The sequence below is a fragment of the Physeter macrocephalus genome, chromosome 20 (genome assembly GCF_002837175.3).
Source record: "Physeter macrocephalus isolate SW-GA chromosome 20, ASM283717v5, whole genome shotgun sequence".
In the NCBI taxonomy this organism is placed as follows: Eukaryota; Metazoa; Chordata; class Mammalia; order Artiodactyla; family Physeteridae; genus Physeter; species Physeter macrocephalus.
In genome coordinates this window covers 92,505,873-92,529,610 of record NC_041233.1, presented here as the reverse complement: position 1 = coordinate 92,529,610, position 23,738 = coordinate 92,505,873, and the positions used below count along the sequence as shown (strand labels likewise).

Genomic DNA, 23,738 nt, shown 5'->3' with positions numbered 1-23,738 from the left:
CCCGTGTCCCCTGCATCGGCAGGCGGACTCTCAACCACTGCGCCACCAGGGAAGCCCTCCCAAGTAGTTTTAATGTTAAAAACCCATTTCCATTCCATTTGTAGTACATAGTAGGTATTCCTTTTTCCATAAAGATTTTCCCTAGAAATACCCAATAGCTGCCTTTCTGCATAACAAACAATTGATTAATTCAGAGTTGCCTTTATGTATACTGAATAGAAAATGTGGATATAATATTGCAGACCCACAGGAGTGATAAGAATGTAGATTTGGACATATGTGGTGTCATTAGCAACTTGGCCACAATCTCTCTCCCATGCCCCGATAATACTTTCCCGTTATGAGACCCAATAAGAAGACCAGTGAATAACACGCTTTAACGAGACAGACTGAAGTGGCTCATAACAGAAGTTTCCATTGTGCTTAATTAAAAAAGAAAATAGAGATAGCTCAATACTCATGTGTCTTAGTGAAAGCATTTTTTAAAAATTCTACAAGGCTAAAACTTTTACTTTTGTGCCTTGTGATAAGAGGATTTGAACTCTAGTGCCATATCCTGAGTGGAATTGAGCAGAAAAAGGAAAAAGAATGAGCCATATACAGCAAATTACCATAAAATGTCTCCGCTTTGTTATCCACAATCTATGGACTTTTCTACATTTATGCCTTGTTAACAAGAAGATAAAGACATCTGATTGTCTTTTTGAGCTTAATCCCCCTTCCAAGTAAGGACTGACCTTCATCCATTGGCCCATGATGATTGATATGTATTTAGTAAACCATTAAATATCTACGGCCTCAGGCATAGAAAATAAACTTATGGTTACCAAAGAGGAAAGGGAGGTGGGGTAGAAAAAATTAGGAGCATGGGATTAACAGGTACACACTGCTACATATATTAATAAAGTAGAGGGACTTCCCTGGTGGCACAGTAGTTAAGACTCCACGCTCCCAATGCAGGGGGCCCGGGTTTGATCCCTGGTCCAGGAGGAGTTTGGGATTAACATACACACACTACTGTATATAAAATAGGTAAATAACAAGACTTACTGAATAGCACAGAACTATACTCAATATTTTGTAATAACCTATAAGGGAAAAGAATCTGAAAAAGAATATATATATATATATATATATATATATATAACTGAAATCAGTTTGCTGTACACCTGAAACTAACACAACATTGTAAACCAACTATACTTCAATTAAAAACAAATCTGTGGCCTTTCTTTTCAACCAGCTCTGAAACAATGACTTTTGTCATGCAGGATATTTTCCCTCTGTCATCATCTTCTCTTTATTTCTTCCCAGACGTGTGCCACATGTACGTAGCCATGACAGAGTAACCTACATACGAATTCCCTTCTCAGCTAATAGAAATCATTGCAATTATTCTGTTTCTTCTTCTATTTCCTATTCCTATCAACTCCCCCTGACCCACCACCACCATATTTCCATATGAACGTTAACACTGTGCTTACATTCTTTTGGTGGAATTGGACAGGAAGTGCTGTCATACTCCAGAAACATGTCTGGAAGATTGTTTATCTCTGACGCATCTTGTTAACTTTGTTCATTTTATGAGAGGAATTGAAATAAAACACCTCTCCTCTAAATAGGAAGGACTTTAAAATTAAATTTGGGCAGCTGGAGAACAGGATACATAACCTCCATTACTTAGAGAGGGTACACACATCACATTAGAGAGAGAGGAAGAAGACTAAAAACAAAACAACAACAACAAAAAACAAGAAAACCAGATAGACAAATAAGAACAGAGCCCCATGACAGTGTAAACTGGAGACAGAAAACCCAGTAGAAAGCTTAAAAACATTTCTTAAGGATGGGAAATTTTCGCCACAGGGCCAGATAGTTGATGGGAATACGAATTCATTACAAAGAAAAGAGAAATATTTTGTTGATGGCATCCCCAAGAAGCACAGGGAAGGCACTGGTTCCAAACTGGGGATTGCGAGAAGGTACAGAGGTTGAGTTTCCATGAGGGCTGGCCCAGGATTGGCCTGGATTGAGCTGGCACTGAGAACAAAGGCTGAATGGCCGTCCAGGGTCCTCTGTGATTCTGAGTTGAGATGTTATTCTCTTTTTGAAAAATTAGAAATGGACTTGAACCTAGCATTGAGAGAAATGAATGAGCTGAGCCTATAGGATTTGCACATTTATCCTATAGATAGCAGGTTGAAGAATCTGGGCTCTGGGGTCAGATTGCTTGAGTTTGAATTTCGGTTGCAATGCTATGAGCAAATTTCTTCATTTCTCTAAGCCTAAATTTATCCCTGTATAAAATAAAAGTTACAATAGTGCCTATTACAAAGGGTTCATTTTGAGGAGGAAATGACCTAAACCATGCAAAGCATTTGACATCTATAGTAAGCACTCCATTTGTGTAAATAATAATAATAATAATAATAATAATGTGTGTGTGTGTGTTCTAGTAAAGGGATTCCTGTGGCAAAAAAAGGTGTGTTTTCCATGTTCTGTGGAAGAATTGACAAGTGACACTTTAGATATTTTGTTAAAACATTTCCTAATATTTCTGACTAATATAGTATCTAATGAAATAAAATGCTTCACATTAAAATCTATGGGACACAAATTGTGTTCTTTGTATGAACCAGTTCTGAGGGGTAATTTGAGACATACCGTTAGTTGGAGGAACACGGTTTACAAGGACCCTAACAACTCATGAGGATTCTTCAACTTGGTGTCAGACCAAAGTGTCAATATCCTTTCCCAAAAACGTCTGATAAGTAGCTGAGAGAACAACTCTTGATTTTCCGGTCTTCCTTTGCAGGGGGGATTTAGTTAGGAGGAGGAGACAGACCAGGTGATCTTTGAAGTCCCAACAAGTCCTAAAATTCTATGATTGTAACAATTAATTAAAAATAACTCAAGGGGAAGGCCCAGGAGAGAAGCCCGGATTATCCCCAAGTGAGAAAATCATTCTTCATTATACTGAGAGTTTCCCTCGTGTTATGAAATACACATGTTCTAACAATTGTGTTAGAAAATAAATTTTCATAAAGCAAATTCTAATTTGTCAACACACATTTAAAAATCCTTTCTCACTGGTGGGGGAAAAATCCACCATACGCACTACTAGACCATACGCAATCTCCAGATCCCAGGGTTATCCTCCTGGTGCCGGCTCTTCTGGATCAGTGATGTTTGTTACACGTCAACACTTCCATCATTTGCCGTTCCCACATCCCCAAATTAGCAATTTTGCCATATTTTTTGTATTTTTAAAAGATATCTAATAGATTTGGTCAGTAACTAATGATATCCAGAGTCGGGAAGTTTCCAAAATTTAGGTTTTCTGTCATATAAAACAAACTCTCCCCATTTCAGCAGTTCTGTGTATTCCAGATCCTACCTCTGCGGTGTATTTAATCAGGACTCAACAAAACCCTGGGTAAGAAATAGTAGTCTGGATTAGAGAAAGATGTAATGTCTGAGATCATAGAGTGGACCAGCCATAAAAGAAATGGCAAGAACCCAATCAGGGAAGTGATTTAAAACAGAGTAATCTACTCCTGTAAAGAATTCAGTGCCCTCTGGGGTGTGCTGAACAAAGTGAATTAGTAGAGACAGAGGAAACGTCTTTGTTTTGCTTCTATCTTTTCTCCTTACATTACAAATTAAATACGTGTGTGTCTTCAAGATCATTGAGACATGTAATCCAGAAAATGAAGATGATATGAACATCACCAACGTGCATTATCCTTAACCCTGGCCTTGTCCTTTTTCCAGAGAAGTGTCAGCATCCTCCTAAGAGCCCTGGCCTTGCATACATGTGTTTGGGAGAGGACAATGTTAGCGTGCAGTGGAATAGAAAATTGCCGTGATCATTTAGAAAGAGATCATGGGCTAGGGAAAAGGGCTCTGAACCGGGAGTAAGGAGTCCTAGGTCTTAGTTCAGTTGTTTCGTTACTAGCGTGTGACCTTGACAGATCTCTCACCATCCCTTGCCTTCTGTCCATAACTATCAAACAGGGGGGTGGGAGACGGGGTGCTGGATGATGTCTAAGCTTCATCTCAGTATAAAAACTTGAAATCATTATAATTTAAAATCTTAAATGTAGCTTTCATATACAGGTGCATATATATCTGTATGTGTATAAATTTCATATTTTATACATGCAGATGTATTTTATACATCTATACATATAAGATTTAATGATACCTCTGGCATGTCAGTGCTGTCAGATATTTGTTTTTTAGCCAGCTTTGAGGAGATATTCTAGTTCAGTCACACCTAAAATTAACCGTTTGGATGATGAATGTGCAGGGTGAGAGGGGGACATCTTTTAGATCTGAAACAAAGGTAACCCCATCCCCTACCCAGCAAAGCCGGTTGCCAGCCAGAACGGAGTCATCAAAGCAGGCCTCTAGCATCTGCTCCATTCCCTTCATTGAGAAGCTACAATGTCCTAGGAATTCATACAGAAATTAGGAAATGTAGGGACCCTGACTTCGTTACGCTTGTGACTGAAAGTACATACGAGGCTGAGTAGCACTCATCTGTTCAACAAATATTTATTGAGTACCTACCGTATTCCACTTACTGTTCCAGGCACTGAGAGTAGGTGAAGAACACAGATCTAGACTCTACATGCCTGAGGCCTGAGGAAGCTTAGAATAAATCTACAAGTCAAAGATTCACAATTCACAGTTTCTTTTTCAGCATTTTTTTTTTTTTTGGTAAGACAGGACTGATGGCCTGTGTATATCAGTTGCTAAGTATTTCTTTAGCAGTCAGTGAACAGTCATCATAACAAACACCCTCCCCAGTCTCGCCGCCACCAGCCCCAATCCATTCCCTACCCAGACCTCCCCGTGACCCAGCAACTCAAGGGACCGCCCTGGACACAGCAGAAAGTCAGCATGACCCTATGTCAGGGCTGGTGCTTACACTGACGGGATGCTTCTAAACTGTTTTTAAATAATTTGAATATCACTCCTCCCTTAACGTAAGGAGAGTGATCATGATGATGTTTATCAATAGCTTATTCCCTTAAGCTTGAATTATAGACTCTGAACATTTATGGTTCGTTTTGAGTGAGTGTGTATGTCTGTATACACATACATATATTTTTCTGTTGCGGATAGAAGGGAGGGAATCAAAGCAAAACAATTTACAGGATAGGAGGATTTTAATATGCATCTTCCCTCGGAGCAGAATTGGAAAAAGTGCATTTTATCACTTTGAGGCCAATTGCCGACAAGAGAGTCTTGGCAGACAGATGCTTAAACATCTTTGCTGTAACCCCAAAGCATACTGTACCCTGTATATCCATCATAAAAACAAACTAACCCGCAGTGAATCAGTGGGAACGGACAAAGGTGGTAAGAAATCTAGACACTGAAATGATTTAGTTCAAAAATGAAATATGCAAATGCTCCTTGGGAGTATGGTCATTATGGATACTTATTCGTCTGAGTTTAGGAAATACAAAAGACATTCCTATAAGAGAGGTCAAATTTGAAAGAAGGAAGAGGGAAGACGACATCATCTCATGCACGCAAATTGTGTGATTTGGCTGAGGGGCAATTGTGGAAGGTCTTTGTCATCAGAAGTCCTATCCATGAGCTGTCTCTTATGGTACCCATCTGATTTCCCCTAATTAATATGATGGGATCTTGAAGAGTTCTTTGGTAGAAAATATTAATAGAGCTGATCTTCATTTACTGATGTACATCTCGGATCTTACGGGTTTTTATTCAGGTGGGGGGTTTTGCCATTCAGTCCTGGAATTTCTCTCATTACCCAGATATCTCTGAGGAAACCAGTGATTCCTCTAACAGACGTAACCAACTGGAAAACCCTGGGAGGAATCTCTCAAAACCTCCTGTTCTCTGTACTTGTCCTGCATGGATGGATGTGCTCAGAGTGCATTTTTTAAATTTTTATTTTATATTGGAGTATAGTTGATTAACAATGTTGTGTTAGTTTCAGGTGTACAGCAAAGTGATTCCGTTATACATATGCATGTATCTATTCTTTTTCAAATTCTTTTCCCATGGGGAGGGGTAAATTGGGAGTTTGGGACTGACATATACACACCACTATATTTAAAATGGGTAGCCAACGAGAACCTACTGTATAGCACAGGAAACTCTGCTCAGAGTGCATTTTAAAAGGGGCAGTAGATCTTATGATGGTCTATACAGGCTGGGAAGCGGGGAGAGGAAGCAAGAATTGAAGTAACTCAGTAACGTGGGGTAAATACAGTCTCTGAAGAGTCATTTCTGAGCAGGATCTTTAAAAAAAAAATGAACCCAAAAGAAAAACGCAATGCAGAAATTAACAACTGAAAAGAGGAAAAAACGAGAGATGCTCTGTGTTTTACGCTCTTGTGATTTTGCTGTGTTTTCCATTGCCGGCAGAATTTCATGGTTTTTACAAGAGCTGGTGGTTGTGTTCCTGCATGTCCTGCAGCCTTAGTGAGCTCTCACCAACCACAGGAGAACAGAATAGAATCCCTGCTTGTCATCTTCAGTGTCTGCCTGACACGTTCAGTCACGGTGGTGTTGCCAGTGAAAGCAGACCTCGTGTTTATCTAATTATCTGCCAGTGCTAATACAAAGCAGATCCACCAGATCCTGGGATTTCCTGCAGCTTTGGAGAGCATTCAGAGGGTGTAACACTGCTTCTTAATTATTTCTGGTTATGGGGGAAGAGGGAAGGCATGAGTAAATGAAACACACTGATAATCAATAACTTCAACGTTTTTTCTCCCCATCAGTAAATAATCAAGCAAATAGCTTTTAATTTCACTTCTCCTGCTACTGTTTTTCTTGCCATGATCCTCTGTTGCAGTGCCAATTATTTGTGAGCTCATCATTTAAATATGATTTTCATGTTAGGAACCCATAACTAGTGGTGTTGACAAAAGTATAAAATCAATCAAATGAACACTTACAAAGTAATATATTTTGAAAGAAATTGCATAGTATTTTAGTATAAGTAAGTATAAGTAAGTATAAGTAAGTATACTTAGTATACTTATACTTTAGTGTACTTAGTATACTTATACTTTAGTATAAGTAAGTATAAGTATGAGTGTAAGTAAGACATACTGTCTAGAGAAGGGAGAGATTTCTTCAAACAGAGTAGTAATCACCAAAGATTTCATGAAGGAATCAGAAATTGATCTAGGCATTGGAGAGAGGACATTTTTATATAGGAGGGGGGAGGGTGTCCTTGGAGAGGCAACAGCTTGGGCAAAAGCACTGAGAGTTCATGGGTTGATCGGACTAGGATATGGATTTTTGCTGAGGTGCAGCGGAAACTGAGTCACATTTGGTGTGGTGGGACCAGTTAATAGAAGACCATAAAGGTAGACAGAGAAATTGGCCATGATGTGGAGGCTGTGGAATCATGGTAGATTCCTACATAATGATGCTAGAGAATTCTTCCAGCAAACAAGGAACTAGCCAGAGAGAATGGGCAGAGGAGACTGAATCTGCCACACGCTTCAGAATCAGCTCCTAAATAATTTGTGATTACAAAGACTGTGGAGGGTAAATTAAAATAAAACTGAATTCAAGACATATCTTTTGTGGGGGTGGGGGTGAAAAAGGTTCCAAAGCATATGATCTATGAAGAAGGAAATAATGAAAATGGTCTTTGGAGATGAAAACATGGGACGTGTCTGGTTTAGTGAAAAGAATGGCGATCATGAACGCTAATGACATGTGTCAACTGCCGCCCGGCAGGAGAGAGCTGTCCTGGCTACTGTCCTGGTTGGTATGTAGTCCACACGGAGTGGCTTGATGCCTGAGTCTCAAGAAACATATATGTGTGGTATCCAAAACCCATAGAAGCCGATTTCAAATAATCACAAGGCACAGGTTTTGAGGGCAGCCCCTTGCCCAGTCTGTGGGTTGGAGATTGAATCCATCCATCCACATGTGTCATCTTGCAATGTTTCTGAGTGTAGTGGTCAGCACTTCCGCCTTACACATGTGTCACCTCTCCTTAGTCTGGCTCGCTCAGATCCGTGGGATGTGGGCTGCATGCAGCTGGCCACATTTGTTCCCTGGCAGAGAAAGGATAAGGCTGGATGTGGGTGGGTGGGAAGGTAGGAATGCAGCCATAAATACATTCTAAGAACAATGGAAATGCTTTGGGAGCATCCCATATAAAAAGGAAGCCAAAATTTAAAGAAAGGTGGGAAAGAAATGAATCACCACCAAAAATAAAAAGGTAGATTGTCCTCTCTCTCTCCCTCCCTCCCTCCCTCCCTCTCTCTCTCTCTGCCTCTGTCTCTCTCTCCCCCCTTCTCTTCCCTTGCCTCATATATAAATATATATACCTCTATGCACACACTCACCACACGCATGGCAGACACAAAGCAGTATTTGCAATACGGCACTAAGAGACAAAAGCAGATTGCCGAGCAATATATAAAAGACAATTCCATGTTTTTGTAGGTAAAAATGATCAATTACTGTCAATTTCATGTAGTTTCCTGCTAATATATGTATAAGCATGTATGTGTGCACGTAATCTTATATATATATAAAATCACAGAGGAAAAAAGCCTAGACTTGTATATATAACTTAACATAATAGTGGTTATCTCTTGGTGGTGGAATTATGGGGGGGTTTTTTTTTGCACTTATCTGTATTTTTTTGATATGATAAGTGTAAATAATAAAAATGATTTTTAAAAGAAAACATTTAAAACACTATTAAAAATAAAATTTAAAAAACACTTGCACATCTTTAGTCTGTAAATACACAAAATCACTATAGGACTGAGTTATAATTACCATCAATTTCTATTTACCCAGAAGGTACCTCTTGGTGTATAAGTTAGACCCTGGGAAAACTGTTGTGATTTTCCCAAACTACAGCTCAGCTGCCACTGGCTCAGAATTACATTTCTCTGCCCGCAAGACCCTTCTGGGCCCTTCTGTACACTCCAGCTACCCCAAAGCCTCTTGGGAGGCAGAGAGGAACTGGAGTTGAGTATACAGAACCCCAGATTTGTTGCCAGGAAGTGGTGGTGCCCTCAGTAATCACAAAAACACAAACCCCAATTAGGAGTTCTTGGAGAGGGGCCTAAGCATGGGTATTTTTTTTTTAAAAAAAAAGCTCCCCAGGTAATTTTAATATGCAGCCCATGTGAAGAACCATGGCCCTAATGGATTAATTACTAAGGGGCCATTTGAACATGGCCTTGGAGAGAGGTAAAATTAAAATGGAGAGGATTTGGTTGACCAAGGCCAGTGACTGCATGGCCCTGAGCCTTGTGAGAAAATGATTCTGCAAACAGAATAAAAGAGCATGAACTGTGGGTGGGCCATTCTTGCAAAACATAGCAAGGTTGGTGGTAGCCCTCTCCTGAGCTCACGGTAGAACAATCTCTAATCAGACATTTCAAGCTGGGAAAAATGGTCTATGAGAGAGCAGCTTGCTGACAAGAATCCTGCTTTTCACAAAGTACAGCAGAACCCAATGTTGATGCAGATGCCAGGGGACTAGAGCTCTTTTGGACACCAGAGACTTCCAGGCTTTTCCGTGAGAAGATGCAGGCTAACACACGTGCTGGATCTCAGCATAACACACGCGATGGTAGAGGAGCGGCCCTTTGAATAATTTTGACTCTGCTTTCAGAATTCACTTCAGGTGGATTTCTGTGGAATGTCTTTGGTAGTTATTCTAAAGATTTATAGGAGTGAAAGCAGGGTAGCACAGGGGTCTTCTGGTCCCTGCCCTTGTTTTTACATGGCAGGAAAGGGAAGTTTCGACTTGCCCTTGGTGTGCGCAAGCAGAGGACAGGACTAGGCACGTGTTTCTTAACTCCCGTTCAAGGACCCCTGAAATTCACTAGAATTTCTGATTTGGAGCTGTGCCTTGTCTCCACGCAGTAGCACATGAGTCATTTTTGTCCTCTGAACGAGTATGATGATCATATTCATAACATGTTAAAGTGTTTATTCATCAGCTGCTATTTATTGATGGCTGAACATGTGCTAGCCCGATGCTGCATGACTTCACGGTTATCATGTTTAATCCCCGGGACCAAGCTTCAAGGACATTTTTATTCCCATTTTACTGCGGGGAACACTGAGGTCACCGAGACAGATGAAGCCAATCCAAGATTTAAATCCATTTCTGATCCTGAGAGTCTGCACTAATCCGCTGTCAGTGATGACGACGCCAGAGCTGGGCGTCATCAGGTCAGAGCGGAGGATGCCCTCCTCTGCTGCTCTGTGCATCCATGTGGCCCCTGCCCTCTATCCAGGGACCTTAGCCCTGGGATTTTCAGCTCCATTCACTCTTCCTTTTTTTCAGAGCTGTACCGGGTAGAACTCTACTACCCCAGTTTTTTCACGTCTTGGCTATATTCGCTTTATTTTTCTGAGGAGTAGTTATACATCTCACCTGTTTTTAATGGAGTTTCATTTTGCTACCTGGCATAATCTTGGTTCCTGTGGTTTAGAAGGGGGAAAATACTGTTAAGCTCAGCCAGAGTTCTAAACAGATGTTCTGCACGTCTGTGTCATCCTAGCCATGCATCACTTTCAGATGTCTTAGCCTTGGCCTGCCAGCATGGCTCTGCCCACGCCAAAAGCTTATAGCACGCAATAAGCAAAAACTGAAGTCAGGTTAAAACCACCAAAGTCGTTTTGTTCTAGTTCTTGAGTGCATTAGCATCTGGACTTTGGGCGGTACCACCTGCTCTAAGGAAACGAGTATGGCATTGAATCTGTGCAGTAAGGGAAATGCAAGGTTTTGGTTTTAAGAAACCTGACTGTGTACGAATCTGAATATGATCATATCAACTTGAACAAATTATTATATTTTTTGAGGATTTCTTTTTTAAAGAAAGATTTGTCAGATATTACCGTTTGCCTGTTAACTTCCCCTCATTGTAAAAAAAAACAGTGGTGGCCCCTTTGCAAGAGTGTGATTTACACACAACTTTTATAAGCTACTTCCATCACAAATCAGATGGCAAAACACACAAGAGTTATATCTAAAGCACACGGCAAGAGTTTTCTGTCAAAATCAGTATTAAGTGCAGGAGTGGGTTAGGGTAAGAGATATTCCGTGAAGGATTCGGAACCTAGCTGTGTCTGTCTGCCTGGGAGGGGTTACGGTGCAGTCAGCCAGGTAATATTTATGAAGTTCTCAAATGTGTACTGTGCGAGATTTGATTCAGTTAAAAATATAATCCAAAATGACAGTGTCTCTCCCCGCTTGGCTCGCCTTCAGGCAAAGAGAGGAAGGGAGGCTACACAAGGTGACTTTTCAAGGTCCCCTGCCTTATGGGAGTCTGTGAATGCTTAGCAACAGCCCCCGTGCTTGTAGTCTGACTGTGTTCCGTCTACACCCTAAGAAGCCGCAAATGAGAGGAATGATGCACCCTGCAAATCCTCTGGAATTTGACATGGTGTCAGTCCTGGTCTTCCCAGGTTTCTGCATGGTGGTGGAGTTGTGTTGGCCTGGAATGGGACCAGGGGAAGGAGGAATGGTTAGTGGAGGGCCTGTGGTGTAGGACAAAGCAAGCCATAGGCACCACGTCTCCAAGCGATTTGCAAGATGAATGCAACAGATTTGGTGATGAAAGATGGCAGGGGATGGTGGATGAACGGCCAGCCGTGAAGAGAATGGATAAGAATGTCTAACTTGCTTTAGAAAAGACCGAGTGTCTTTTCTCTGTATCCATCTCATCTGACCGCTGCCCTGCTCAATAGCATGATTAAAAAGGACACCTTTCCATTAAGAGAGATCATCCACATTTTAACAGATGATCAAGATCTGAAACAAAAAAGTGTGATTTCTTAAAAATAAACCTTCAACACGCTCACAATACCATAGCACCTATACCCAACGAGAACGGAAAAAAAGCAGAGTTTGGAACATTTTATCCAGACCATGATAACTGCAAACCAATGCAGGATCCCTTTAAATATTTATTCATGGTTCGTTTTTCTATCATCATATACAGTGAAATAGCATCCCTTACCTGAGCAGTCTTCTGACTATAAAAAAGGGACAGGCGGCAAGCTCACTGCTCTCATCATGCCGATAAGAATCTAACAAATGCAAAAGAAAGAAACTCTAGTAAGCCTGAGGGATTTTTTTTTTGAAGGAATGAAGCAGTCATCCTAGAAAAATATTGCAAAAGAGAAAAATTTTTTAAATTAGAATGAAAAGGATAAATATGAATAACATAATCCGTATTGTCTGCAGAAAGAGAGAAAATGTTTCCTTTATAGAGGTAGACGTAAAGGGATATAGGAAATATATCTGCTCCGTGTAAATTATTAAATGCAACTTTCTTTTTTTGTCTTTCTTTCTTTTAGATAAAAAACCTCTTCATGAAATAAAACCCCAAAGTAAGTTATTTTTCCTCTTGTGAATATCACTTATTCTCATATTTGCTGCTTTACTGTTGTATTTGTCTAGGAGCCAAACTGAATTGAAGTTCCTTCGAAAGATCCAGGGCTTTCGGGGGGCTTCTTCTCATTGGGTTTGGAGTCACATATCAGAGGTTTAAATGGAACAGAAATATGCACACCCCCTCCCCTCCTTCAGAATAAAAGTAAATCTCTCCTCTTGATTCCGCCTGCCGAGAGCAGTCCATTTATCTGCAAATGTCATGTAGGACTCCTATTTCTGAGGAGATTTATCTCATTAAAATTAATAACTATTTGTCAGTACAGGCTTTCATGAGAGCAGCCTTGGGCAATAGCCTGATTACAAGACTCTCCACCTAGGAAGGGGCAGGGGGCGCCTAAGAGAAGAACCCGGAAATCCATGGCAACTGGGTAGACTGAGAACCAGTATTCCACAGTGAAAAGGCCAGGAATTGAACCTGGTGGGTGGGTGCTGGCTCGAGGTCTCTGTCCATTGGCTTGCTTCCTGGAGAGGCCTTTGCATTCTCTCCATCTTACGCATCTAGTAGATTTGGGGGACAGAGCACAGCTTAAATGATTGGCAGCTCGGCATTCAACCCCAGGGTGCTCAGCCCCGGCTGAAATTGAGGGCCACCGGAGGCTGTTTATAAATCCCAATTCCCAGGCTGTACCCCAGTGAAATCAAAATGGGAAGAGGGGATTTAGAACACAGGAATCCCTAGTATTAAAAGCTCCTCAGGTGATTTCAATGTGCAGCTTGGATTGAGAACTCTTTTTCTTAGGAAGATAGTTCTCGAAACTTAGATAAGCGACCACATGCATCAGAATCTTGGGTTATGGTGGAAGCTTGTTAAATATGCCTCCCCTCAGAATAGAACAAATTAATTTGAACACCCAGTGCAGGGGCAGCTCCTGAGAATCTACATTTTAATATGTTCCCCCAATGATTCTCAGCAATGTGTAAAGTATACTAGGGCATCATGTAGACGTCAGAGTCCGTATGGAAGGGCATCAGCATTGCAGCTCTTAGCAGTGGTAGAAAGAGACAGCTCCCTAGCCAGCTTGGTTTATAAAGCTTGTGAAAGACATTCTTGACCAGTATCTGCTATTTTGGTCGAAAATGAATGGCTTTTGATCTTTTAAATCCTAGGGTATTAACATTGAAATAGCATGGGAGAGTTAACAGCTTCGATTAGCCACCTTCTTTGAAAGAATTAAGACCCTGTGAAGATAGACAGTAATCGGTGCCTTTGGGCTGGGGGTCAGGTGACATGAGAGAAAGACGCAGTAAAGCTGTGATGTTCATACTTCAGATGTTGGCTTGAGATAGAAAGATGCCATGACTTCTGGAGCCTGAGAACTTTACAGAACAACAAAAACAAACCTTCTTGTTTTCCCTGCTGTCTGCTGCCCATAAAGTCGTTATTGGGACTTAGGCAGCGGCCCTCCGGAGTCATGCATGTTGGATTTGGAACTCATGGGAAGACTGAAGGTGGGGAAGCCTGATTGGGGGGGTGCGCGCGCGCACGCATGTGAGGGTGGAGGAGAAAAGGGGGCACTGAGTGTTCGGCTTGTGTCTGGGCCAAGGCCTCAGAGGGACTGCTGGAGTAAGTGGTCCCCCAGGGCTTCCTGGTCACAGAGGAGCCCTCACCATCCACTGGCCCCTGTGTGCAGCCCAAGCAAGATTATGGGTATCCATGCGGCGGCCAACGGGAGAGTTCCTCAGAAATGCATGTGTGTTTTTTGAAAATTAATTTCACGCTTAGTTTGTGAGTCCTGTGCCATTCTAATTTGGGTACAGATTTGGGTACATTCCAGCCATAAGCCCCACAGTAGCTGGTTCTGGTCCTCGGGGACTCGTGAATGAGGTTTTGCTTGGGGTTCTCGCTCCTCTACACCATGCTTAATTGCTGGATACTGCCACGGAATCGCTTAAACGGTTTTAATTTGTGATTTCCTAAAAATAAAACCTTAACAGAATCAATGTGATTGCAAAAGGCTCCCAGAGGCATCGGATCCGGGTTCTGGAGGCTGCACGGTTAGGAGTGCATTATATGAAGGCGGGCTGTGGTGGTTTGTTGAAAGAGGGGGGCTTCGCCGAAGATTCCATGAATCATCATTGATGCAAAATCAAAGTCAATTATGAAGATAATTGAGAAACAACCTGTTCCCATATATAGCTGTGCACATGATCCTCTGCCAGGCTGGTGGGATGGAAACCATCCCTCGGAGGCTCCCGGGCAGATCCGTGTGAGGCGGGCTGAGGATCCGGCTTTGAGTTGCGGGGAGGTGTGAAAAGAAAGTGAAGTCTTAAGATGCCTGTTGGCAAATCTTAATGACAAACGGGGGGAAATATGTGCACAGCATCGCTCCTGAAAGCACTTATTGTAAATGAGATAATTTAATCAATTACGTTTCCTAATGTACTAAACCGAATGTTTCATTTTCTGCTTCTGCACATCTTAAATTATCTTCAGGTGTTTTAGGAGATTTAATCATAGTTAATAGAAACTTCATTACCAGCAAATGTGCTTTCAATAAATGTTGTGTAACAATGTCAGGAAGTGCAGTAAAATATAGTAGGTTCTGAGTGGCAAACACGTACCTCCAGAGTCAGGCTGAAAGATGGATGGTCATGTGCAGACAGACTCCTGGAGGCTAGGGGATGAGGCTTTCTGAGGGGCTGTGAGCCCCCAGGGAGCTACTGCTTCAGTAAGTTCACCTTAGGGATGAAAAGGATTCAGCTTCCCCCTAGAAAATAACTCAGAACATATTCTTTCTCCATCTCCTTTCCACGTAGTTGTTTTGTGACTAGTAGAAACGCACGCTACGCACGAATCCCGTTAATCGTTCTAGAGTCAGTTACCTCCAGGACTTCGCCAGTTGAATGTCTCCCAATAACCCGAATCTCAGCTTTTTCAAAATTGAATGTGTCCTTTTCTGTCCCTGTTTTTAACCCAGGCCTCTTCCCATCTTCTCTAGTTCAGTGAATACTATGCCTTTAACTCAGCTGGGCCCCACACTTGGACAGCCTCCTAGACCCCTGTCTTTTTCCTCTCCCTTCTGCAGCTCAGTACCCAATGAATCGCTACCATCTAACCATTCTGCCACCTACATAGATCAAGTTCACTGACTCTCTCCATTTTCCCTCTTGCGTATCCATCCCCTCCATTCATTCAGCAGCTATTCATCAGGTGCTTCCCATGGGCTAGGACATGTTCTAGGTGGTGGAGAATCAACACTTGAGCCAGACAGATAACAGTTTCTGCTCCCACAAAGCTTACGGTGAGGGGAGATGGAAAAAACAAACCAGAAAATAAGAGTGCTCGGCGCTGTGGAGGTGGTGACGTGTCGTGAAGAGGAATAAAGCAGGATGAGGGGCTCAGGCGGGGGTGGAGGGAGTGTTGCTTTTTTGTATAAGGTGTTCAGAGAGGGTCTCTGTAATAAAATCACATTTAAGAAGAGACCTGAAAAAAAAACAAGGACACACATTCTAGATACCTGAGAGGAGAACATTCCAGGCCAAGGGAACAGCAGGACGCCAAGGCTATGTGGCGGGAGCTTGTTGTATCCGAGGTACAATTAGGGCAGGTATCTGGAGCAGAGCAGCAAAGCGAAGAGTCATAATAGCTCAGGTCAAAGAAGTGGGGCACAGGGAAAAACTGCCAAGTGTATCATAGGCCACTGTAACGACTTTGACCTTTCATGTGAGCGAGATGGAAAGCCATTGAGGGTGTTTATTCATAGTGATATGACCTAATACTTTCAAGGATACACTCTACCTGCTGTGTTGAGTGTAAACATACAGGGAACCAGAGCAGAAGCAAGAAAATCGGTTCCAGTGATCTACTGTAACAATAATCTATTAAAATAATCTAGGCTGTTAAACAATGCCCAGGCTATTATAATTACCTAGATTCAAGATGACTGTGGCTTGGGCCAGACAGAATGCATTGGAAATTGTAGAAACGGGCCATAATCCGTTATGGATCTCTTTTGAAGGCAGAGTCAAAAGGATTTGCTGATGGATTGGATATAGAGTTTGAGGGAAGGAAAAGCATTAGGGATGATCCCAGAATTTGGGCTATGCAACTAGAAGGACGGACTTGGCCATTACCGATCTGGGGAGAACCTGGTTTAGCACATCTGGAGGGAGACTCAAGAGTTCAGTGTTATAAATGCTAGATTTAAGATACTTCTGAAACATCTAAATGGAGAGGTTAAACAGGCAGCAGAATATATGAGTCTGGAGGTCAGAGGAGAGTCCTGGCTGGTGACATAAATCTGGGGCTTGTCACTGTCCAGATGATATTTAAAGCCATTAGGTTGAATGAGATCACCGGATAATGAGTGTGAATAGAGAAGGTATCTGAGGACTCAGCGCTGGAGGACATCAACATTTAGATGTAGAGAAGGTCAGAAGTCACTGCAGAGGAGATAGAAAAGTAACAGCCAGTTGTAGTAAGAGAAAAACCAAGTGAAAAGAAAAGGGTGTCCCAGACAAAAATGTTTCAAAGTTCAGGCCATCTTTCTTTCTAACCAGGATTTCTGCCATTGCTTCCTATATCCAATCTTGGCTGACGTCAATTTATCTGATCTTTTGAAAACATCAGTTCTGGTCACATGACCTCTGTGTTTAAACCTTTTCATTAGCTGACCATTATTTTTAAGATAAAGTTTGTGATCTGGTCTCAGATGGCTTTTCTTCAGGGTATCAGCTTCTCTCAAGCAGCTGAATCATTAGGTATTTTCCTTCCTACCCTCTCACCGTTTCTCATATTCTTCAGCCAAACAAAGCTTCTTAGTTGTCTGAATACCCTGGGCCCATATTGGCATAAAGTTCCTTATACGTTCTGTTACTTCTGCCAGAAAACTTTCTCTCCCCCTAATCTTAACCTGTTGAATGTATCCTTCCTCCAGGTTTTGGCTTGGGTCTCACTTCTGCAAAGCATTCACCATCTTCCCCTCAGCCCCCAAGTCTGAGTTAGTTACTCCCGTAATTGGCTCAGCATCAAGCCGTTCCCCTATTTCTACACCATATGTTCATTGCCTTTATCCCAGGCTGGATTCCCTCTCTGCTAGACATAATTCCTGCCATCTGGTAGATGGTATAGGATCTTGTCCACCCTTATGCTTGTGGCATTTACCACTGTGCCTAGTATGTATTAGATGTTCAATTCATACTTGTTATTATGGTCTTACATCTTCCTGCTAACTCTGCACGGAGCCTTTTATTAAGGTGAAAATAAAGACTTTGCTTCTTTATATTTATTTTAACTCATTCATGTAGTAGATATTTATTGCACAATTATTCTATATAAATAGTCCTGGCCCAGTGAAGTGTGAAGGAAACAGTAAGAAAGGCTTCTTCCCCACAACTTCCTTAAAAGGTAGAAGATAATAAAGGATTTGAGAAGAGGGGGAAGTAAGGAGATAGTTTTGAATAATCATCTATTCTGTGCCAGGTGCTAGGTTAAAGTCCAAGCTGGATGCTTCCCAGAATCATTTCTATCAAAGAATGACCCAAATGTGTCCTTCCAGTCTGAAAATTAGGTATTTCTCGTCTCCTTACTAACACTCCATTCTATATCTTTTCCCCAAGTACACTGCTTTCATCCATAGTGGAATAATGTGGATTCTGGGAATATACATTCTTTATGATCTTCATAGGGTTAGGGAGCTCCTCAGAAGATGCACAGTCTACACTGGCAATTCGGGCCATTCTCTTTCAGGCTGTGTAGACCTGAATGGTACCTTGAACCCATAGAACAATCTGCGACTTTGAACCATAATATCTTTAAGTTCTCAATAGACTTCTAAATTCTTCTAAACTAACATGAGGCAACTGGCATCAATGCTAATCTTCTAGCCATGAGGTAAAGCACATTTTTTTTTTCTGTTTTACCCAGCATTTTTCTTCATCTCCTGCTGATTATTTTCCATTACATAAACATAGCACTTCCCACAAATTGCATGACTTGCTTTGTCCTTCAGAAACATTCCTACTGTGAATCAATTCAACCCATGCAATGTGCAACATTTATAATTTTTCTTACTACTTTCAATCTTTTTATTACCTAATTTTTATTCCATTGTAAATGTATACCTTTTCTTATTACCATTTTCAAGAATATCATTGACCTTACTGGACATGATGGGATTTCATTCATTAAATACTTTGGAACTAAGCACAGACACAGTGAATAAGTGATGGACCAATAGGTTCATCAGCATCAGAGTAACCCAGGGTACTCACTAAAGATGTGAATTCACGGGCCCCATCTTTCCACGTGCTAGTATATTCAAAGTTAGAGTTTATATCTTTAATTTCCAGAATAGAAGATGAAAGTGAAGTCATTTTCTCAAGGACTGGAGTTCAAATCCTGCGTTTTGACTCTATTTCTCATTTTACCTTGGTCTTCGTATCTGATGGGAAAAAACACAGTTCTTTTTGCAGTCTGAAGGTAGACTTACCAGATAAAACAGAGAACGCTTAGGTATATTTGAATTTCATGTCAATAGTGAATACATTTTCGCATAAGCATGTCCCAAATATGGCATGAGAAATACTTGTACTAAAGTTATTCATTCTTGATCTAAAACTCAAATTTAACTATGTCATATTTGTATTTGCTTGATCTGGCAACTTTACTCAGAAGGAAGAACAAAACATGTGAATGTGCATTATCAAGAAATATTTTTTGGGCTTCCCTGGTGGCGCAGTGGTTAAGAATCCGCCTGCCAATGCAGAGGACACGGGTTCGAGAGTACACTGCTTTCATCCATAGTGGAATAATGTGGATTCTGGGAATATACATTCTTTATGATCTTCATAGGGTTAGGGAGCTCCTCAGAAGATGCACAGTCTACACTGGCAATTCGGGCCATTCTCTTTCAGGCTGTGTAGACCTGAATGGTACCTTGAACCCATAGAACAATCTGCGACTTTGAACCATAATATCTTTAAGTTCTCAATAGACTTCTAAATTCTTCTAAACTAACATGAGGCAACTGGCATCAATGCTAATCTTCTAGCCATGGGGTAAAGCACATTTTTTTTTTCTGTTTTACCCAGCATTTTTCTTCATCTCCTGCTGATTATTTTCCATTACATAAACATAGCACTTCCCACAAATTGCATGACTTGCTTTGTCCTTCAGAAACATTCCTACTGTGAATCAATTCAACCCATGCAATGTGCAACATTTATAATTTTTCTTACTACTTTCAATCTTTTTATTACCTAATTTTTATTCCATTGTAAATGTATACCTTTTCTTATTACCATTTTCAAGAATATCATTGACCTTACTGGACATGATGGGATTTCATTCATTAAATACTTTGGAACTAAGCACAGACACAGTGAATAAGTGATGGACCAATATGTTCATCAGCATCAGAGTAACCCAGGGTACTCACTAAAGATGTGAATTCACGGGCCCCATCTTTCCACGTGCTAGTATATTCAAAGTTAGAGTTTATATCTTTAATTTCCAGAAAAGAAAATGAAAGTGAAGTCATTTTCTCAAGGACTGGAGTTCAAATCCTGCGTTTTGACTCTATTTCTCATTTTACCTTGGTCTTCGTATCTGATGGGAAAAAACACAGTTCTTTTTGCAGTCTGAAGGTAGACTTACCAGATAAAACAGAGAACGCTTAGGTATATTTGAATTTCATGTCAATAGTGAATACATTTTCGCATAAGCATGTCCCAAATATGGCATGAGAAATACTTGTACTAAAGTTATTCATTCTTGATCTAAAACTCAAATTTAACTATGTCATATTTGTATTTGCTTGATCTGGCAACTTTACTCAGAAGGAAGAACAAAACATGTGAATGTGCATTATCAAGAAATATTTTTTGGGCTTCCCTGGTGGCGCAGTGGTTAAGAATCCGCCTGCCAATGCAGAGGACACGGGTTCGAGCCCTGGTCCAGGAAGGTCCCACATGCCGCGGAGCAACTAAGCCCGTGCACCACAACTACTGAGCCTGCGCTCTAGAGCCCCCGAGCCACAACCACTGAAGCCCGCGTGCCGCAACTACTGAAGCCCGTGCGCCTAGAGCCCGTGCTCCTCCGTAAGAGAAGCCACTGCAATGAGAAGCCTGCGCACCGCAACGAAGAGCAGCTACCACTCGCCGCGACTAGAGAAAGCCCGCGTGCGGCAACGAAGACCCAACACAGCCCCCCAAAATTAATTAATTAATTAAAAGAAATATTTTTTATAGAATAGATTATCTTTACTGTCGATCTTGGAAGAATAGTTAGAATTAAATATTAGAGGAGAGAGCCTTTCAGTAAAAGCAAAAAGTCTGAACAAAAAGAAAGAAGTCTAGGGCTTCCCTGGTGGCGCAGTGGTTGAGAGTCCGCCTGCCGATGCAGGGAACACGGGTTCGTGCCCCGGTCCGGGAAGATCCCACATGCCGCGAAGCGGCTGGGCCCGTGAGCCATGGCCGCTGAGCCTGCGCGTCCGGAGCCTGTGCTCTGCAACGGGAGAGGCCACAGCAGGGAGAGGCCCGCGTACCGCAAAAAAAACAAACAAAAAAAAAAAAAAAAAAAGAAAGAAGTCTACTGAAGTACAAGTTCTACTTGAAAAAAATAGATATGGGCAGACCTCATTTTATTGTGTTTTGCTTTCTTGAGCTTCACAGATACTGCTTTCTTTTTTTTTTTTCTTTTTACAAATTGAAGGTTTGTGGCCACCTTGTGTTGTCAGATGATGGCTACCATGTTTTAGCAATAAAGTATTTTCTAGTTAAGGTATATCCATTGTTTTGTTTAGACATAATACTATTGCATGCTTAACAGACTACAGTATAGTGTAAACATAACTTTTAACTGGAAAACCAAACAATTTGTGTGACTCATTTTATTACGATATTTGCTTTATTGTAGTGGTCTGGAACTGAACCCATAATATCTTTGAGTTATGCCTGTAGTCAGATTTAGCCAAAGAGTAAGGTCCCTATGGGTGAGAGATGGGCAAAAGCAGTTGAAAAATAGAATGGGGCAGAGCAGAAAGTGTCTTGAGCTGTAAGGAAAGTCCCTGTTGGAGTGAACTCAACACCTCCTAGAGAGTTATTGAAATGTAGTGGAGTAGCAGTGCCAGAACCGTGTTTGGAGAGAGTAATCCATGTGTAAAGTGGTTCAGAGTGAACAAAGACTGGGGCCTCGGTACCAGGTAAGATGAGACCGTGCAATGTGGCTGCCTCCTGTTGAAACGGAGATGTGAGAGGCACTGGGGATCCGATCAGTAAGGCGTGTCAGTGGCCTGGGGAAGGGGTCGATGGAAAGAAGAGGAAAGATGACTCTCAGTCTCAAGCCTGGTCTCTGGTGATGTCATTACTAGAGAAAGGGAATTCAAGAAAAGAAAGTATTTGAAGAGATAAGAATGGTGAATTCATCAATCAGATGGCAAATTTGAGATGTTAGCGCAACACACAGTTGCGTGATGGTTTTTATCCATCGAGCAGGAGGAAATGTTGGATGAGGTCTTCACATATGCGATGAGGCAGGAGATCTTGGTTTGAGACTGTCGTCGGAGGAATAGTTAGCGCTGTCTGTGTGTGAGTGATGATCCGATTAGATGAGCAAAAGGGGCCAAGAACTGAGCTTTAAAGATCTTTTATAGAACTTTGAGAAGGAAGGGTAGTTCCTAAACAATAAGAAAAGAGAAGTTAGGAGAATCAAATTTAAGGGACTTTTTTTTTCCCCCTAGAGGGAGGGTTGGCTATTCTTGTGTTTCTACTGCAGAGCAGTGGAAAAGAATAAGACAAAGAACATTACTATTAATGGAGTGGTTGAGACCAGTCTTCAAGAGGGAACAGTGGTTTGCGCAAGAGCCAGACTTTAAAAGGGTAAGAGAACAACCAAATAAGACAGAAATAGTGAATGAGTTACATCATACAGCCTGGCAATGGGCTTAGGCACGTGTAAAAAGAAGTGAAGCAGGTCTGTAGGTTCTGATACAGGAAAGATCTACAAGATACTGTACATGGGGAAAAAGAGCAACATAGAGGAAAAGAAATATAATACAGAAATATAAGATAATAGAATTTTTAGAGTAAAAATGGTAAAAAAAAAAAAAGAAAAGAAATTTACTTTTTTTTCCCGAAAGATCTCAAAGATACTATCAAGAGTGGTTACTTTTATATTTTTTAATTTTATTTATTTTTTTATTGGAGTATAGTTAATTTACAATGTTGTGTTAATTTCAGGTGGACAGCAAAGTGATTCAGTTATATATACATATATATTGGGTTTTTTTCATATTCTTTTCCCTTATAGGTTATTACAAAATATTGAGTAGAGTTCCCTGTGCTATGCAGTAGGTCCTTGTTGGTTATCAGTTTTATATGTAGTAGTGTGTATATGTTAATCCCAAACTGCTCATTTATCCCTCCTCCCCTTCCCCCTTTGGTAACCATAAATTTGTTTTCTATGTCTGTGGGTTTATTTCTCTTTGGTATATAAGTTCATTTGTATCCTTTTTTTTTTTTTTTTTTTTTTAGATTCCACATATAAGCGATATCATATGGTATTATATGTCTTTCTCTGTCTGGCTTAGTTGGAGGATAAATTTTCTCTTGGTGTAGTGTAACTTTTTATAGTTCCTAAAACATTTTCTCATCATATGCATGTATTCTACTTATTCTTTTGTTTCAGCAGGACAGAGGTTAACTGGTTAGGGAAATTATGGAACATGGATCACAGAAGTTTTAATGTTCAGAACAAATGCTTTAAGTTCTTTTCAACAAAGAGCTAAGGATTTCGTGAATGTGAAAAGATACTGCATCTTTGCGAGGTTTATCAGAGTCGGGAGAAGGATTTGGGGGGGAGGTGATGAGGGGGACCAGGCTGTGTTTGCAGGCAGAAGGCAAGGCTCAGGTGTGGAGGCAGAGTTGAAAGATGCAAGGCCAAAAGGGAATAATGAATGAAGCCAGGTCCCCACGGATGCAGGAGAGGGTGAATCGGAGCTGGCCTGACACAGAGGAGGAGCTGTTCAGGGAACAGGGAAAAGGAAAGGGAAAACGCAGGAAGGAGCACAGGAATTCTGAGTTGAGGAGGAGGGAACTCACATAGGAGGGCCTCTTTTTTCAACTAGAAAAGGGGTCAGTGAGAAGCAGGGTGTTGAAGAAAGGAAACAAAGTTCAGAGTAACTTTTTTGTGTGTGTGTTTTTTGTTTGTTTTTTGCGGTATGCGGGCCTCTCACTGTTGCGGCCTCTCCCGTTGCGGAGCACAGGCTCCGGACGCGCAGGCTCAGCGGCCATGGCTCACGGGCCCAGCCGCTCCGCGGCACGTGGGATCCTCCCGGACCGGGGCACGAACCCG

At 41.3% G+C, this 23,738-nt stretch overlaps 1 protein-coding gene across 2 annotated transcripts in view; it reads left to right on the top strand.

The window, feature by feature from the left end:
* The window catches only part of UNC5D (unc-5 netrin receptor D), a 634,719-nt gene that overhangs the window by 510,681 nt on the left and 100,300 nt on the right, over window positions 1–23,738 (top strand). The window contains exon 8 of one of the 2 annotated variants that reach the window (XM_024131459.3): window positions 12,349–12,381. The exons of the other annotated variant lie outside the window; for it this stretch is intronic. Coding sequence (XP_023987227.1) covers window positions 12,349–12,381 — 33 coding nt within the window. The remainder of the gene's footprint in view (window positions 1–12,348; window positions 12,382–23,738) is intronic. 2 annotated transcript variants of the gene reach the window in all.